Source organism: Pantherophis guttatus, chromosome 4, assembly GCF_059756535.1.
Source record: "Pantherophis guttatus breed Tessera chromosome 4, ASM5975653v1, whole genome shotgun sequence".
Taxonomy (NCBI): domain Eukaryota; kingdom Metazoa; phylum Chordata; class Lepidosauria; order Squamata; family Colubridae; genus Pantherophis; species Pantherophis guttatus.
The window spans coordinates 51,561,144-51,578,347 of record NC_142066.1 but is presented as its reverse complement, the minus strand read 5'-3'; the positions used below and the strand labels follow the sequence as shown (position 1 = coordinate 51,578,347).

General features: G+C 42.2%; 1 protein-coding gene across 2 annotated transcripts in view; it reads left to right on the top strand.

The window, feature by feature from the left end:
* RARA (retinoic acid receptor alpha) overlaps positions 1-17,204 on the top strand; it is a 204,794-nt gene that overhangs the window by 55,967 nt on the left and 131,623 nt on the right. For both annotated transcript variants that reach the window (XM_034415766.3, XM_060691649.2), the window contains exon 2: positions 14,388-14,869. In XM_034415766.3, the coding sequence (XP_034271657.1) occupies positions 14,695-14,869 (175 nt within the window). In that variant the 5' untranslated portion in view covers positions 14,388-14,694. The remainder of the gene's footprint in view (positions 1-14,387; positions 14,870-17,204) is intronic.

The window sequence follows — 17,204 nt, the reverse complement described above, 5'->3', positions numbered from 1 at the left end:
TAAATTGCCCATTTCCATTTTAGTTTAGTTTAACAATTTGTGCAGAATTGGATGCTAGTTTACCTTTTAAGAGTGGAGAATAACAGATCTGAAGAAAGGGATATCCCTAAAGGAGCTGCTTCCTACCCTTTTCTCTCCCCACTGTACCCAAATACCCATAGCCTTTTTCTGAAGGCGTAGGAGGATGGGTGGGGTCCAGCCACCTGTTCCTGAGGCAGCATGGCGCGTCTGGGCCTTCTCTGGGGTAACTGGAGTGGTGCATTCTTGGTGGTAATTTTAGCTGCTGAAGCTGAGCTGCTTCAACAGGTGGAATTTCATTTTGCTGTTGAAAGGCCTGTTGTTGGGAGGAGGGGGAGAACTTGTATCTATAGAGGCTGAGAATGGGTGGGAGAGAAGGAGAAGGGAATATGCAATAGATGCTGGATATTAACATCCCAGGGAAAGCAGGATCACGTCTTTTTTGCCTCATGATGGCCTCTAACCCTCCCCCTATATCTAAAATTTCCTGGGAACTTATTAACTATTGCAGATTGTCCAGTAGCTTTCTAGGCTAGGAATTGTGCATCTGGTTTTTAAGGGGACTAAATTATTTAGGGAGCAGGGACTTTTTTTTAAAGGAAACTCCAAAGCAATCTGTGTAGTTTGCTGTAAGAAACCTGGAGAATAAGCATTGCTGGTCTGCATTAAAAAAATGTAATAGTAGTCCACCTTCTTTTCTTCGTTAGTGCCACTTGGGCAGTACATTTTGTTTTGTTAATATAAGAATGAGAGCAAATCGTTATTGAAAGAGGCTTTTTTTCTTCTTCTTGCTTGCAAGAGGCAACATGGCATGCAGGAGAAGGCTTATTTTGAGATTAAAAAGCTTTCCTAAATCTACTCATCTCTTAACTTATGCCCAAGTAAGTAAGCATTAAATTATGTTGAAAACAGTGAAGCTTTTGATTAAACCAGTGTAGGACTGATATTTAATGGGAAATTTGTTTAATGGGAATAACAATTTTGATTATTTACTATTACATTCAACATCAATTATACTTTTATCTTGTTAGCAAATAATAGAGTATAATCACATTGAGATTCCTGTCCCTCCCCTTTACAAATACTTACTCTTTTGAAAATCCAAAATCTATACATGTAGTAATTTTAATCAAAGATGTAACAAGCACATATTTAATAGTCATACTTTGAGTAAATCTACTGAAACTAAATTCCGATTCACTTATGTCTCTATATAAAATTTATTGTCATTGTACGTGTATATACAGTATACCCATACAACGAAATTCACATAACACCCAGAGACCAAGCCCAACACATATGACAATTCCCAGACACCCCCCCACCCACCAAAAATTCCCCACCCCAAACCACCCAAGCATCCACTCAGCAGACCAAGTAATGCTGTCCGACAGCTCACTGATGGTGGCCCTTTAGTTCATTGTTGAGTGCAATTATAGCTAACTGGTTGCTGCTAAATTTTTTACTTGAATTCTGTGAAGATTTTGGTAATTTTTAAATGAGAAATAGTTGTAGTGTGGTGTTTTACTTATTTCTTAGCTTAGAATAAAAATTGATGATAAAATTTACTTGTGTGATATGAAAATATATGATGAAACATCAGAGCCAGTTTGGTTTAGTGGTTAAGGCACTAGGCTAGAAAGCGGGAAACAATGAGTTCAAACCCAGCCTTGGCTTGAAAGCCAGCTGAGTAACTTTGGGCCAGTCAATCTAGATGGTTTGTCCTTGCTTTCTTACCCTCAATGGGGTGAGGATAAAATGAGATGCCTTATTATTTTTTTTCTTTGAAGTTAAATATTTGTTATAGCTTTAGGTTATTTATGGTGCTTTGCAGATTAATAGAAACGATCTCTGTGCTGCATTTCCATCCAATAATTTTGACTATATTCCCAGCATCAGGTTCTGCTCTGGTTTGTTGCAAAAGAATTGATAAGCAGTGTGGTTAAAGGTACCTCTTTAATTTGAAGTGAACCTGGGTGACCTTTTTTGGAGAAAGAGATCTGATTTCTTTTCTAATATAGATGAGTGGGAAGAGTGTTTGGCTAAGTCAGGCAGTTTGAGTCACTTGGCTGACTATTTTGTCTCAGAATTATTAATGTGTTTCTTCTTTAGTAGTGGGAAATGTGACAGTCAGAACCAACAAACTGATCCCCCATTCTGAGCTGTTTAGCATAAAAGTAGCAAGCTCGAAAATTACACATAATGTTTTGCCAGGGGAAAAACACAGAAAAAGATTGGAAATGAGAATTAATCTCACTTTTCCAATTCCAGTAGTTCTGATGGAGTGGTCTAATGCTTTCTTGCCAGAAATATTTGGATTATGTTTTCTCTGTTGTGTACTTCCTTTTATGATGGCCATCTTGGGCAACTTCATGCCCAGCTAAATATTTAATAAAGAATTTCCATCATGGGTCCGCTGACAGGAGTTGGGGAGAAGGGAAGCTTCCAGCAAATATAATCCAGTGCTCCTCAATTTGATGAAGCTTTTATTGCACAGTTGCTGCCTTCATTCACAAAATTTTATGTTGAGCAAGGGAGAAGTGACAGCCAAAAAAAGAATTTTTTTAAAAACCTTTCTTTCTTTTTCTATTGCATTTTCCATATTCCATTATTTTTCTTTCCCCCACAAAATAACTCCTTGGTGCTTTTGATCAGTGTTATCGGAACTATCTGAAAGTCCCCTTGATCTCCTAGATGGATGTCACCTTACTCAGCTAAGTCCCCCTTTTTTTACATGTTCTCTTGTGTGCCAGCTGTGAGAGGCATGGGCAAAGACCCTGAATGGGGGAATCTGCTATGATTCGTGTTCTTTTCCTTCCCCCATCTCACTCAACAGTATGATTATGACTCAGATTCAGTAGCCTAAGTCCATCTTCCTGTTCCATTAGCTCTATCCCATTTGGACATTGGCATCCTCAACTCTCAGACTAAGCAAGCATTTCTTAATTACACCATACTCACCTCTTGGAAAGGGTGGGTGTTTTGTTTATTGTCATCTCAGTCTCTTTGAATCTTTGGTTCTACTCCCCCCTCCCCGAAACAAAGTTGTTGTCGCGTGTTAGACCAATACCAAATACAAGGAGGAAATCCACAAAGCTGTGACCACACATCAGATTGTCATCACACTTCCTGCTCTGTCCCCACTTCACATTTACTGGGGAAGCAAGGGTGGAGGAAAGAGGGTGGCATTGCCATAGCAACAAGTTCAGTGTTGTCCTGTTATGCCTGTCTAACTAGCTGCGGTGTTATACTAGCCAGTGCTCTGAAACAGGGCATCTGCAGTTCATTGGTTTGGGATCAGAACTCTTTTTTTCCAATGCAGAATGGGAAGTTGCGGGAATACCTAGAAATATATGCCAAATGCCTAGTTTAAAAAATGTTTGGGAAGGGGTTTTTTTTGGCCAGTGTTTTTTTAAAAAACTTATTGGTGAGGTAGGAGTGCAGAAACTTGAATGTACTTATGAAATCTTATTTCTTTAACACGCTGATCGTGCACTGAAGTTAATGAGAAGTAATGAAGGATCCTAGTTGCTAAATTGAAGAATACTGTGATTCATACTTTCAAGATTTGCCATTTTAGGCAAATAAGACCCAGCTTTGGGAATTCATTGGTGAAAAGAAAAGAGTTGCACCCAGACCTGAAGTTGCCATGCATCATTTCAGTTCTTTTAGATTTTTCTTTTTTATTAGTTTATAGTATAAAATACAAAAACAAATAATAGGAAAAATAGGGGAAGAAAAAGGGAAGGGAAGAGTGTAGAAAAGAAGGGGGGAAAGAAAAGGTGTTGACTTCTGATTCCCTTTGGTGCAGTAAAATAAGTTAGTAACATCCAACCTCAGCTTTTTACTTTTACATAATAGTATAAAGTAGCCATTTCTATATCAACAAATCTATCAAATTGATAAAATTCAAAATCAGAGTTTTATTTTTTTCCACCTCAAGCACAAAATCCAAAAGTGGTTTCCAAGTAAAAAGAAAAGTAGTTATGTTTTTTTTTTCTTTTATCAAAGCAGTCAGTTTGGCCATCTCTGCTAACTTCATCAACTTTTGCAGCCATTCATCCATTTGGGGATTAAACTGTCCTTCCATTTTTGTGCATAAAGTAATCTTGCTGCCTTCAACATATATAACATCAAAGTTTCAAAATTTTTTCCATATCTTTTTCCCTTAAATCAAAAGCATTATTTCAATTCTTGAGTGAACTTTGACGTAACAGTTGGTTAATATTATTGATGCTAAAATACAAGAGCATGGATAAAAGAGCAAGGCATGTAGTGGTATCTGAGCTGTGGTTTTTGTTCAGTATTTGGGGCCCTTTCTCTACCTGAAGAGGGTCATTAGTCCAACTTATTTTGAACTCCTGGAAAACACAACACAGACATTGATTGTAGGTCTTGAAAACTATCTTTGATTGATGTGGAGAAGTGAAACTGGCAACACTGGGAATTGAAATTGATGACAGGGAAGTTGTGGGTGGGCACATGCTGGTTACAGGCCTAACAGGAAGTCCTTGATTGGCATTGTGCCTGAAGCCGGTATGGAAATGGATGTCAGCTGGTATCTTTAACAACTATTCTACACAACAATGGTGTTACTTTACCACCAGTCTTTCAATTGTAAGATGGTGAAATTGGACAGTATAATGCTGCAATTTAGTAGGAAGTCATGATGCGAACTGGTAGTAAAGGTAAGTAGAACCCACTCCTGGTACACATGCGCAGTGAAGCTGAACTGGGGCAATGGTTCGCGTGCCATCAGATAGGGCGCTTACTTAACATCCATTTTCCTCTCTATTTTTACACACGTTGTCCTGTGAGTTATTTTGAATGACATTGACCACTGATTTCATCCTTATTGGAATTTCTTAAATGTGGGTAGCTTGATGTTACCTCATGGGGTTAAAACTTTGTATGGAGAATTTAATTCATAGACCTTCAACTTCATACTATACCTTAGCTTTAGCAACTATCTCATTCCTGGTACTGAGTAGTTGAAGGAAGTGATATCTGGAAGGATAGGATTATGAAGTATGTTACCCCAATCTACTTTGAAATAAAAGCTGTTCTTTTAAAATAAAAATAATATATAGTTATTTTGTCTATACTTGATTATTTTTGTTTTTTGTTTCTTCCCCAATACCTAGGGTTAAAACTGTTTTCATTTCTTTTCTCTTCTCCCTCCTTTTGTTCCCTTTCTTTCCTCCTCTTTGGGTATACAGAGTCCCACTAGTGAATTATTGTATCCTTCATGCTTGGTTGCAGTTTGTTCCTATTTCTAGTCTCTCATCCATTACCACGGTGGCAAAGCACTTTCCACAATAAGCCATAGCAGTGGGCAATTCAGCTGTTGTCAGTTGGAGGGGGTTATATTGATTTTTATTACTTTGCTTTAGTTTTCTACAAAATAACTAAATTCTTTCATGTTGCTTGCAGCCATCTTTGAATTTTATGTAAAGGATAACATTGGTTATCCTTACAGAATTTTTAATATATATATCTTTGAGTTACTTTTGACTCCTGCCAACTCCTGGACAAAATCCTGCAGTTGTCTTGGTAGGATTTTTTTGCCCTTTCCTCCTTTCGAGGGCTGAGAGAAAATGACTGGCCCAAAAACACCCAGCTGGCTTCTTGCCCAAGGCAGGACTCTAACTCATGGTATTTGGTTTCTAGACTATTGCCTTAACACTACCACTGAACTTTCTTAAGGATTAAGATGTACCATATATGTGCATGTATATGCAGTTTTAATATGTTTAACCTCCAAGTGCTGCAGGAGTAGTTGAGAAGGATTGAAGATGGCATGCAGATGGCTCACCCGTCCTTCAAGGAGATTTTATTTAGGGCAAAGTTATCCAAATCAGGCATCACATGATGCGGTGAGTTCCCATTCTTACCCCAACTCCTGCCAACCTAGCAGTTCAAAAGCATACAAAATGCAAGTAGATAAATAGGTACTATTTTGAGGGGAAGGTAACAGCGTTCTGTGCACTTCAGCATATTTATTTGTTTGTTTGTTTGTTTGTCCAATTTATATGCCGCCCTTCTCCATAGACTCAGGGCGGCTTACAATGCATTATAGCAATAGCCTGGATACTTTTTTGTATATATCTGCTTATTAGGGCTTTCGGCCCCCTGAAGCGGTGTTGTTCTATATGAAATTGGCTTATTGCCCTCACAATCCGGTTTCTCAATTTACCTATCTCAAAAGGATGGAAGGCTGAATCAACCTTGAGCCTGGTGAGATTTGAACTTGCACTAATTGCAGGCAACTGGCAGCTAGCTAAACAGCTAACTTTGGCTGTGCACCGCCCCGAGTCCTTCGGGAGAGGGGGCGGTATAAAAATCTAATAAATAAAATAAATAAATAAATAAATAAATGCTAGCACTTAACAGCACTTTAGTCTGCTGCACCACCGAGGCTCATATAATATAATTGTGCTGGCCACATGACAGAAACATCTTCAAATAAGGCTAAGAAACAGAGATGAGCACTGCCCCCTAGAGTTGGACATGCTTGTGAGAGGAAACCTTTATCTTTTTATCCAAATCATTATTATGTTGCAATTTCACAGCTGCATGTATAACTATTCTCTAGAATGTTTATTCTCTTTAAATTTTAAACCTAATGCTACATTTTCCTTTGATTCAATGGTAAAATATTAATAGTGAAGAAAATTGTTCCTCTAACTTTACAACTTAATGTCTGTGCTTCCTTACAACAATGCTTTCTATATGCTTTATGGGAGTAGAATTCAAAACAATAGAGAGCATAAGCGAAAGCAAAATAGAATACTTAAAAACAGCCCAAACATGAGAAAACAATACCATAGTATTCTTAAATGTTATCACTGATTAATAGTCTCTGATTAATTTATTTAGTCTGATTAATCTGTTTAGTCCAGTTCCCAAGACTGTTTATATTATGTAAATATTTTTGTGGCTGTCAATCTCTGGATGCTGGAAAGGCTGTATGTAGGAAGACAGCTCTGTAACTGAGTTGTCATTTAGAAAGCTGGCAAAAGCTTTTGGGAAGGTGATCCTAGCAACTTCATGGCTTTTTACTGAGCTGATGGCAGTAAGAATACTCATTCTAAATATGCAGTGGTCATTTTTAAGTGTAAGTCACTAAACGGTCCTTTTGGTCATAGAGTTTAATATAAATGGAATGAATATATATATATATTTTAATTGAATTTGTATACCGCCCTACTCCCGAAGGACTCAGGGCGGTGAACAGCCATACAATAAAATATATAGATACAAAATTTAAAATAAACTAAAACGAATTAAATAATTTGGCTGAACAAATTTAAAACCCCAATAATTTAAAACCAAATTTAAAATTTCCATTTAAAAAGGGGAAAGATTTAGGTCAGGCCAGCTTAATGAAATAAGAAAGTCTTGAGCACGCGACGGAAGATATGCAGAGCCGGGATCCTCCATATCTCTGGGGGGAGCTCGTTCCAGATAGTAGGTGCCCCCACAGAGAAGGCTCTCCCCCTGGGGGCTGCCAGTTGACATTGTTTGGCCGACGGCACCCGGAGGAGCCCCTCTCTATGGGAGCGTACTGGTCGGTGGGAGGCTATTGGTGGTAGCAGGCGGTCCTGTAAATAACCAGGTCCTAAGCCATGGAGCACTCTAAAGGTGATAACCAAAATCTTGAAGCACACTCGGAAGACCACTGGGAGCCAGTGCAGCTCGCGCAGGAGAGGTGTTACATGGGAGCGTCACGTCGCTCTCGTCACCGCGCGGTCGCACTCTGCACCAGTTGGAGCCTCCGAGTGCTCCTCAAGGGGAGCCCCATGTAGAGAGTGTTACAATAGTCCAGACGGGAGGTGACGAGGGCATGAGTGACCGTGCGTAAGGAGTCCCGATCTAGAAAGGGACGCAACTGGCGGATCAGGTGAACCTGATGAAAAATCCTCCCGGTCACGGCCGTCAAGTGCTCTTCTAAAGACAGCCGTGAATCCAGGAGGACACCCAAGTTGCAAGCCTTTTCCGTGGGGGCCAATGATTCGCCCCCAATAGTCAGCAATGGCACCAGCTGACTATATCGGGACGTCGGAAACCACAGCCTCTCGGTCTTGGATGGGTTGAGCCTGAGCCTGTTTCTCCCCATCCAGATCTGTACGGCCTCCAGGCACTGGGACATCACTTCAAGGGCATCGTTGGGGTGGTCTGGGGTGGAGATGTACAGCTGGATGTCATCAGCGTACTGATGGTACTCCACCCCGAAACCATGGATGATCTCGCCCAGCGGCTTTACATAAATGTTGAACAAAAGGGGCGAGAGGACCGATCCTTGTGGCACCCCACATATAAGGGGCCTCGGGGTCGACCTCTGCCTCCCCATCAACACAGACTGCGACCGGTTGGAGAGAAAGGAGGAGAACCATCATAGTACGATGCCTCCCACCCCCAACTCTTCCAACTAGTGCAGCATGATACCATGGTCGATGGTATCAAAAGCTGATGAGAGATCTAACAGGACCAGGACAGAGGAGCACCCCCTGTCCCGAACCCTCCAGAGATCATGCACCAACGCGACCAATGCTATTTCCGTGCTGTACCCAGGCCTGAAGCCCAGACTGGAATGGATCTAGATACGTCGTTTCATCCAGGTACTGGGGGAGCTGTCGCACAACCACACTCTCACCAACCTTCGCCACAAAGCGAAGGTTGGAGACTGGATGATAGTTAGCCAATACTGCCGGGTCCAGGGAAGGCTTCTTGAGGAGAGGTCTTACCACCGCCTCTTTCAAGGCGGCGGGAAAGACACCCTCGCCCAATGAAGCATTTATAATCCCCTGGATTATAAATGCTCGCGTCACCTCCTGGGAAGCCAGCACTAACCAGGAGGGGCACGGGTCCAACAAACATGTGGTCGCATTCAGTCTACCAGGAATCCTGTCCATGTCCTCAGGGGTCACAGGATCAAACTCATCCCAGATAACATTCTCAGGACCTGCCTCCATCATCCCCGCTGGATCTACCCATTCAGAGTCCAGATCTTCCCGAATCTGAGTGATTTTATCATACAGATACTGAACAAAATCCTCGGCTCTTCCCTCCAAGGGGTCCTCCCGCACTTCCTGGTGGAGCAGGGAGCGGGTCACTCTAAACAGGGCAACTGGGTGATTATCTGATGACGCAATAAGAACAGCGAAATGGGTACATTTTGCTGCTTTTATCGCCACTAGGTAATTCTTAATATGAGATCTTACCAGTGTCCGGTCAGATTCAGCACGACTGGCCCTCCAACTACTCTCTAGGCGTCTTTTCCAGCGCTTCATCTCCCTTAACTCCTCGGTGAACCAAGGAGCCAGGTGAGATCGGCACCGGGTCAGAGGCCACAAAGGCACGACTCGATCCAGAGCTCCAGCGGCCGCCCTATCCCAGGCGGCCACTAGGTCTCCAGTCGAGGCGTGAGCCAGAACCTCGGGGATTGGCCCAAGCTCCATCTGGAACCTGTCAGGTTCCATCAGGCGCTTGGGGTGGTACCGTCTTGTCGGTTCCGCCTCCCTGCGGCGGGGTGCAGCGGTTCGAAGGTCAAGGCGAAGAAGAGAGTGATCCGACCATGACAAGGGCTCGATGACTATATCCCCTATCTCAAGCTCACTCAGACACTGTCCAAGACAAAAACCAAGTCCGGCGTGTTTCCCCCCGCGTGTGTAGGGCCATGAATTAACTGGGTTAGGTCCAAAGCCGTCATGGAAGCCATGAACTCCCGAGCCGCCTCAGACGCCTCACCCATGGCAGGGGACGGCAGGTTGAAATCCCCCATGACCATAAGTCTGGGGGTATCAACCGCCACCACGGCGATAACGTTGAGAAGCTCGGGCAGAGCTGCTGCCACGTGGCAGGGAGACAGTTACGTGATCAGCAAACCCATCTGAACCCCATGACCCCACTTCACAAGGAGGGACTCACAGCCGGCGGTCTGAGGGACAGTGGCCTCCCTCGGCCTAAGGCCTCCTCTAATAACAACCGCTACTCCCCCACCCCTCCCCTGTGACCTCGGCTGATGGAATGCGTGGAAGCCTGGTGGGCAGATTTCTACCAGAGGGACCCCTCCCTCCGGGCCCAACCAGGTCTCCGTAATACCCGCCAGGTCTGCTCCCCCCTCCTGAATAAGATCACAAATGAGGAGGGCTTTATTTACTACAGACCTGGCATTGCACAACATCAGTCGCAGGCCCGGGCCCTGAGGGTCTGTGCAACCTGGAGAACGAGTGGAGCCTTGGGGGCCGGAGCGCGCCCCCGCTTGAAAACAGCGGGGGCGCGCTCCCTCAACATGATATGGCCCCTTGCTCTCGCCATATCTACCCTTCCCACTCACAGTACCGATGGTAAAAACACAATCTGGACAAGCTCGACCCCCCCATCACTCCCGGATCCCCCAACCCCCTGCCGGACGTCATGGCCGGGCCTGACCCTCCCCTTAGTGGGTTATCCCCCAAACCCATTGTTCTAGTTCGAATCCTACCCTCCCCCTCCCTGGGACCCCTTAAAAATTTATCCAAAAATTTACATAGAAAACCCCTCAACCCCCTCTTTGCCACATGCCACCTCTCTGGGTTCCAAAACCCATCATTGAGGTAGGCCCTCGATAACGTGGAGGGCCAGGCTTGCGAGAGGGGGGAGTCTCGCAAAGCAAGAAGCTGAGACCTTAAATACATCAAAAGCCCTGAGGTAGTAGTGAGGCATGGCCAAGGGCTCCATTATGATAGTCCAAAATTGTCCAGGAAAACAAGGCAGGTTGACCATAAACGGGAGAGTCTCCACTGTCCTCTCATGGCAGTGGCGGAGTCCAATGTTCCAACCAGCTCGGCGTGATCCTCCAACCAGCCTCTCACGCTGGTCGGCCAACTGGCCATGGGGAAGATGGTACATCCCATTCGGTGGTGAAACAATGATAGATACCGGCTCCGTTCAATCTCCCATAAACTGCCATTTTCCATACAGCCAGCGTACTGGATGACAAACAGAGCCAGGTCCAAAGTCTCCGGGAAAAAATAAGCTGTCCACAGTGTTTGTACAAGCAGCGTATAACTGGGTAGTATAGGCAAGTGGGTGGATGGAAAACACGTGGGAACCACCTCCACGAAGCAGAAACCGGCAGATGCAATTGGTGGAATTGCATCTGTCCCAGCAGATGTTTGGGTCAGAACCTAAGCAAGACTGGTCTGGTTAGTACTTAGATAAAAGAAAGCCAAGAAATAATAGAAGTTTAGGTTGAGAAGTTAGAAGCCATCTCTGAAGAATGTCGCTTCAGATGTCATAGGGAGATCAATGATTTTGGGGTGAGATTTGCTTCTTCAGTGATGGCTTCTAGTCTGGGGCTCCAATCTGTTATCTTTCCACTTACTTGGCTTCAGCTGGCGTGTTTCCTGTTTTCTGGTATCAGACAGAAGAGAGGCTCTGGCCAATTTACTGTACTTGGCCAAAAGGAGGAAAAATCTGCCTTGCAACAACCCTTCTTCCCAGGGCAAAATATACACTTTTTAGACCCTGGGAAAGTGAAGAGTTACTCTAATAGAATCAGTTCTTGCTGTTTTCAGTGTGCTGTCCAGCCATCTGGAAATATGCCCAATCTCTATTTAATTGGGAATGTAATCTAATCTACCCCTGGGAGTTCTTTTTGCATAATGTTTTTAACTATTCTGCTGTTTGTTTTGAAGGGGGAAAAGTCAGGTCTGAATCCCACCAGGGTCTTACGAATTAGTTCCTGCTTTCATTTCTGAAACATTTCTTTCTCTTAAATTCCAGTTGTATTTTACTATTGATTTATTGATTAGATTTATACCCTGCTTTTATTTGTACATAATGCTCCTACTTCTTATTTTCTCTGTAACAAGAGCCTTATGAGGTAGGTTGGGCTGAGAGGGAGTAACTGGCTCAAGATCACTCAGCCAGCTTTAAGGGAGGACTAGAAGTCTCTAGGTCACCATCTTATCACACCAGGCTACTTATAGTTAACCCCCCACCTCCCAAAAAAAATGGGTTAGCAAATTCTCAGCTATCCCATTATTAACCCCAAGCATGGAAGAGTTTTGAGAAGCTGCTTTGTTTTAAGTCATCCGTGTGCAGCACTGTGAAATAGCAATATGTAACTAAACTGAGATTTGGAGACAAAAGTTTGATTAATTTAGACAGAACATTACTGTAAATCATTTTGCTGATAATTTATTAAATTGCCAATACTAGATTGGATTTACATAACATCCTCCCATAAGACCAAATAAACCTCTGCATGGTTTAGGATATTGCATAAATAATGAATGGAGATAGAAGTGCACTTGGTGATGTGAAACAACAAAATAGATGGACAGTCAATCTGTGGGGTTGCCTCTGTCCCCTGGCACTTTTCCTTTATAAACTCCAGTGAAATGCACAAGAGCTTTACAAGAGTTCCATGTCAGCTGGATCTGAGGACAACTTCACAGTAATGTGTGCTGTGCTTTTGTGAGAAAGGCAATTTTATATTTCCTCCCTTGGGCATGAGATAAAGGAAGTGGAGAACAGTTTTTTGTATGGAAGTGGTAGACTACAGTTAGGGTGGTAAGGCTAGTCACCCCCCTCCCTAATTTCAGTTCAGCTTCCAATTTCGATTCAGACGTCTATTGGAATTACTTTCCTTCATCTGTGTCTTTCAGGAAGGGGAAAGCAGAGAGGCCTTTTATTTTGTTTTTCATTAATCAGCATTTCCTTTAGTGTCCTATGCTCCATTCTGTTCCCCTCCCATGATTTATGGTAAGGCAAGGGCAGCAGGTAGCCAAACCTTCCGACCTCCAACTCATTTGTCTGGAGGGGCTGGGCTACCTGTCACCTCCTGTCAAGGGAGAGCGATAAATGGTCTCTTGTGGTAATTAAGTGGGGGTGGGGGATGGAGGAGAGTATAGGGGCGAGGCATGGTGTTGATAGCAGGGTTGACTGGCAAAAAAGCCAAAGAAGAAATTATACTCAGTGGTATGTAGGAAATTATATGCAGTGGAATGTAGCAGGAGTTGACCATGATTTGAATTTCCCCTCAAATTCTGGTGGATCCTCGTTCCTGACTTTAATCCCAATTACTTGACTGAGGTCAGAAAGTCGCAGAATATGTCTCCTCTACTCCCAATAGCTCTAAGTGATAGTTGTGCTCCTGTAATAGCTTCTGTAGGTATGTTTTCCAGTAAGAATCATAATAGGTAAGATGGAGTTTGCTCAAGTTTTCTTAACGTTTTCTCTTTGCTAAATAATTTAGTATGGATAAATATATTTTGTTATGGCTGTAAAAAGATTAAGCCATTTTATTTTGTAGTCTCTTTAATTCTCTATCTATCTATCTATCTATCTATCTATCTATCTATCTATCTATCTATGTTTAGCAATACCTGTTAAAGAATTATCTTTATTCTGTGTGGATTAAATGTAATAAAAGCACCAATGGCCTAAAAAATAAAAAAAGGGCCAAACTTTAGCATACTGGCAAAAAAAGAACACTGATATGTAAGTCTTTGTCAGGATGATGGGATTTTAATTTATTTTTTTATTTTGTACAATAGCAGAAAATAAACTCTCTTTCACTTCCTTAAATTGTCCAACAGGAATAATGTGGAATATATTAGCCGTAGACATCTTATCTATTGGTGTATGCCCTTTATATAAAAAAAAAGAAAATAAATGAAATATATTTATTTATTTATATGTACATGCCAAATAAATCTATATAGATTATAAGATAAAATGTGAATCGAGGTCTCATATAAACAGAAATGTTTTCCAACATTGTAAGAATTATGTTGATATGTCATATATATATACATATATACATACACACACACACACAAACACACACACACACACACACACACACACATATATATGTCTTTTTCTTTTTTCGTAGGCTTTTATATGCATATTCTTTCTAGCCAGGTTTCACCTATGTAAGCTAAGTTGTTCCACAGCCCAAATTGCAGCACAGAGTTGTTGCTTTTCAGCAGGATACAAAAAGCCCAGAAACTTGTGAATGAGATTTCACAGAACTAGGGCTGAGGAACAACTTAGCTTACGTAGGTGGAACCTGGCGGGTCTTTTCCCGTGTAAGATCGAGAGTATCTTGGCGACGTTTTGACGAGGTCTCACTCGTCATCTTCAGGCTGGTGTCTTCGGCTTCGTGCTTGTGCACAAAGCACAAGCACGAAGCTGAAGACACCAGCCTGAAGATGACGAGTGGGACCTCGTCAAAACGTCGCCAAGATACTCTCGATCTTACACGGGAAAAGACCCGAATACACCAAAACTGACTGCTAATCATTTGAATACAGTCTGATTGTGTAATGCAGACCTTTGCATCTTTGCTTACTCTTACTTTTCTCTTTTTACAGTTCTATCACCACCTTGTGCCGAGGACCTCGCAGCTTCTCCTACATGCTTCTTTTAGAAGATCTGTTCCCAAAGATTTCTGAAATATTTTTGAAATCTTGAGGACCCACTCTACTTGCCTGGGGAATTTTCTGGAAGACTGAACATATTTCTTCTGCTTAATTTTGGCCTGAACCCCAAGGCAAGGTGAAATTACATTGATTTTGCATCACATTTTGATGGTTCTGAACTGCTCTATATTAAGTGCTCTGCATTCAGCCCTTATGTGAATCTTTTTATCAAGGATCAGGCCTGTGGATTGTGCCAGCCATGGCAAGCAACAGTAGCTCCTGTTCTACACCAGGGAGTGGACATCTCAGCAGCTACCCAGTTCCTCACTATTTCTTCTTTCCCCACATGATTGGAGGCCTCTCACCTCCAGGAACTCTGCCTGGAATGCAACACCAGCTGCCAGTCAGTGGGTACAGTACACCATCACCAGCTAGTAAGTAATCAAATTGAGGAGCTAAGTGGTTAGAAGGGGCGAATGTGGGATGATGCACATTTAGGATGAAGAGGCTCTTACTGTGCTTAGAGCAGATGTGGGATGATACACACTTAGAATGAAGAGGCTCTTACTGTGTTTAGAGCAGATCTGAAAACACCATCACAATATTCGGTACAAGCACATCCTTTTTTGTTGAATAAAGCAAAAATGATAATTGACCAATGTATTCTCCTTATCAGGGGGAAACGGCAGTCAGGCATGGGTTAACTCCATCTGTACAGCATAGGACCAAGTCTGCTAATTTGATTAGCTCCGCCCTCTCCTGGTCTTCTCCAGAGTTTCGACTCAGTCTATGCTGGACAGACGCGTCTTCCCAGTTTAGCCGTTCCTCACTAATTTGGGCATTTCTTGACTTCTGTTTCCCTACACTTTTGAGATCCTGAGCTGTATTGTCTTCCTCATCTAGGAACTCCAAAATGAGCCTTAGCAGTGTTGTCTCTACTAGTGTGCACGTTTTTTAAAGCCTGACATACTTCCTGAAATGCTGTCTTCTTTTTTAATTTTAAACTTTTGATGTATAATGTTTAATCAAATTCTCTATTTCACCATTTTCTAATTAAATAAAAATAGATTTGGCCATTTATTTATCAAATCAGTGGTTAGGTGACTTGACACATGTCTTTTGAAGTTTTTTCTTATCAGGTTTAGGAATTTCTTCAGCTTCAAAATGTGTTTGGAACTCTGTTGGGTTTTATAAATTGGATACTTGGTGTTGATATTCAAGTTTTCTCACAGATATATAGTAATTGGTATACACGACAGAACAAGCACTATTGCTAAATATCTTAGTTTTCTTATCCCACGCCCATCCTGAAATCATATCTATTATTCTTTTTATCTCACTTTTTCTACAAAGATATTTAAAAAATGATGTGAACTCATAACAACACTGTGGGTCAAGTTAGGCTAAGAATTGCTGAATTCATATCTGACAAACAAAGTTAATCTTGAATGTTATGTCAAAACCAATTCATGTTCATCTCTATATGCAACCACACTAAGGTGATTGCCCCATTTGTTACAGAAGAGAATAAACTGTAGTTGGCAGTCTTGGTGACTTCATTTTGAACCTTGCTGTGTCATTCTCTTCTTGAGCAATTTTGGGCAAATACTTGTTTCTCATGCTTGGTTCCTCTTTAGAACAAGGAATGATGTAGCTTTTGGGAAGGGGGTTAGGACAAATTAAAGATTACACTTGAGTTTACAATTTAAAAGCTCAAGGGATCAAAATATAGTACATCTGAGTCTGAGAAGTTTAGAAATAAGAACTTTCACAGACAGATCTGGAGTTAGCTATTTTAGATAAATTAATTTATCTTCTTTAGATAAATTAATTTATCTTCTTATGTGGGCATAAGAAGACATAAGAAGACAGTGTTGGTGAACCTTTTCGACACCGAGTGCCGAAACGGGAACATGTGTGCATGCATGTGCCGGAAACCGGAAGAACAGCCACCCGATGCACATGCGCGTGCCAGGAAGATGATCTTCTAGTTTCTGAGCACCTGCGCAAAGACCAGCTGGCCAGTGTGAATATCATCTTCCCAGGGTGCGCATCCGCACCAGGCGGCTGCTCTTCTGGTTTCTGGCACTCCCGCGCACATGAAGATCAGCTGGCTGGTGCACTGGAACCCAGCAGGGCAACGGGTGCTCACATGCCCGGAGAGATGGCTCTGTGTGCCACTTCGGCACATGTGCCATGGGTTTGCCATCATGGGCCTAGACAGTTATTTAGGTGCATTTTTAGTTCTGCTCTAAAAGCAGAAAAGCATTTACCCCTAAATGTTATAGGGGTAAAAATATGCATCAGAACTGATTCTGTTCATGGGAAACAGAAAACGTTAGTTCTCCAGATCATTCTTCCCACTATTACTTGAATTAAAAATAGCGAGTTCCTGAGTTATATTCTGCAGGAATCCTCTTCAGAAGTTTCGAAATGTCCCAAACAAGAGGGCACATTGCTTGAAGATAGATTGATACAATATATGCCCATCATGACACCAGTGTTTTGCACATTTAATGCAACACTTCTCCTTATGAATATAGGTTCTGAAATGAGAATTGTAGAATACAGTGTAGCATGATATGGTATAATGTATGTGAGAAAGGCATATTTGACAACAGCCATAAAAGCAACCAGTGCAATTTAAAATGTGGTTGTCACTTAAAGCCCTACATTATAGATTCAGATTATTTGCTGACTCACTTATCCACAATGTTTGCACATTCTTTGGATCCCTTTGGTAAAGGGATATCACCTAGTAAATACTGG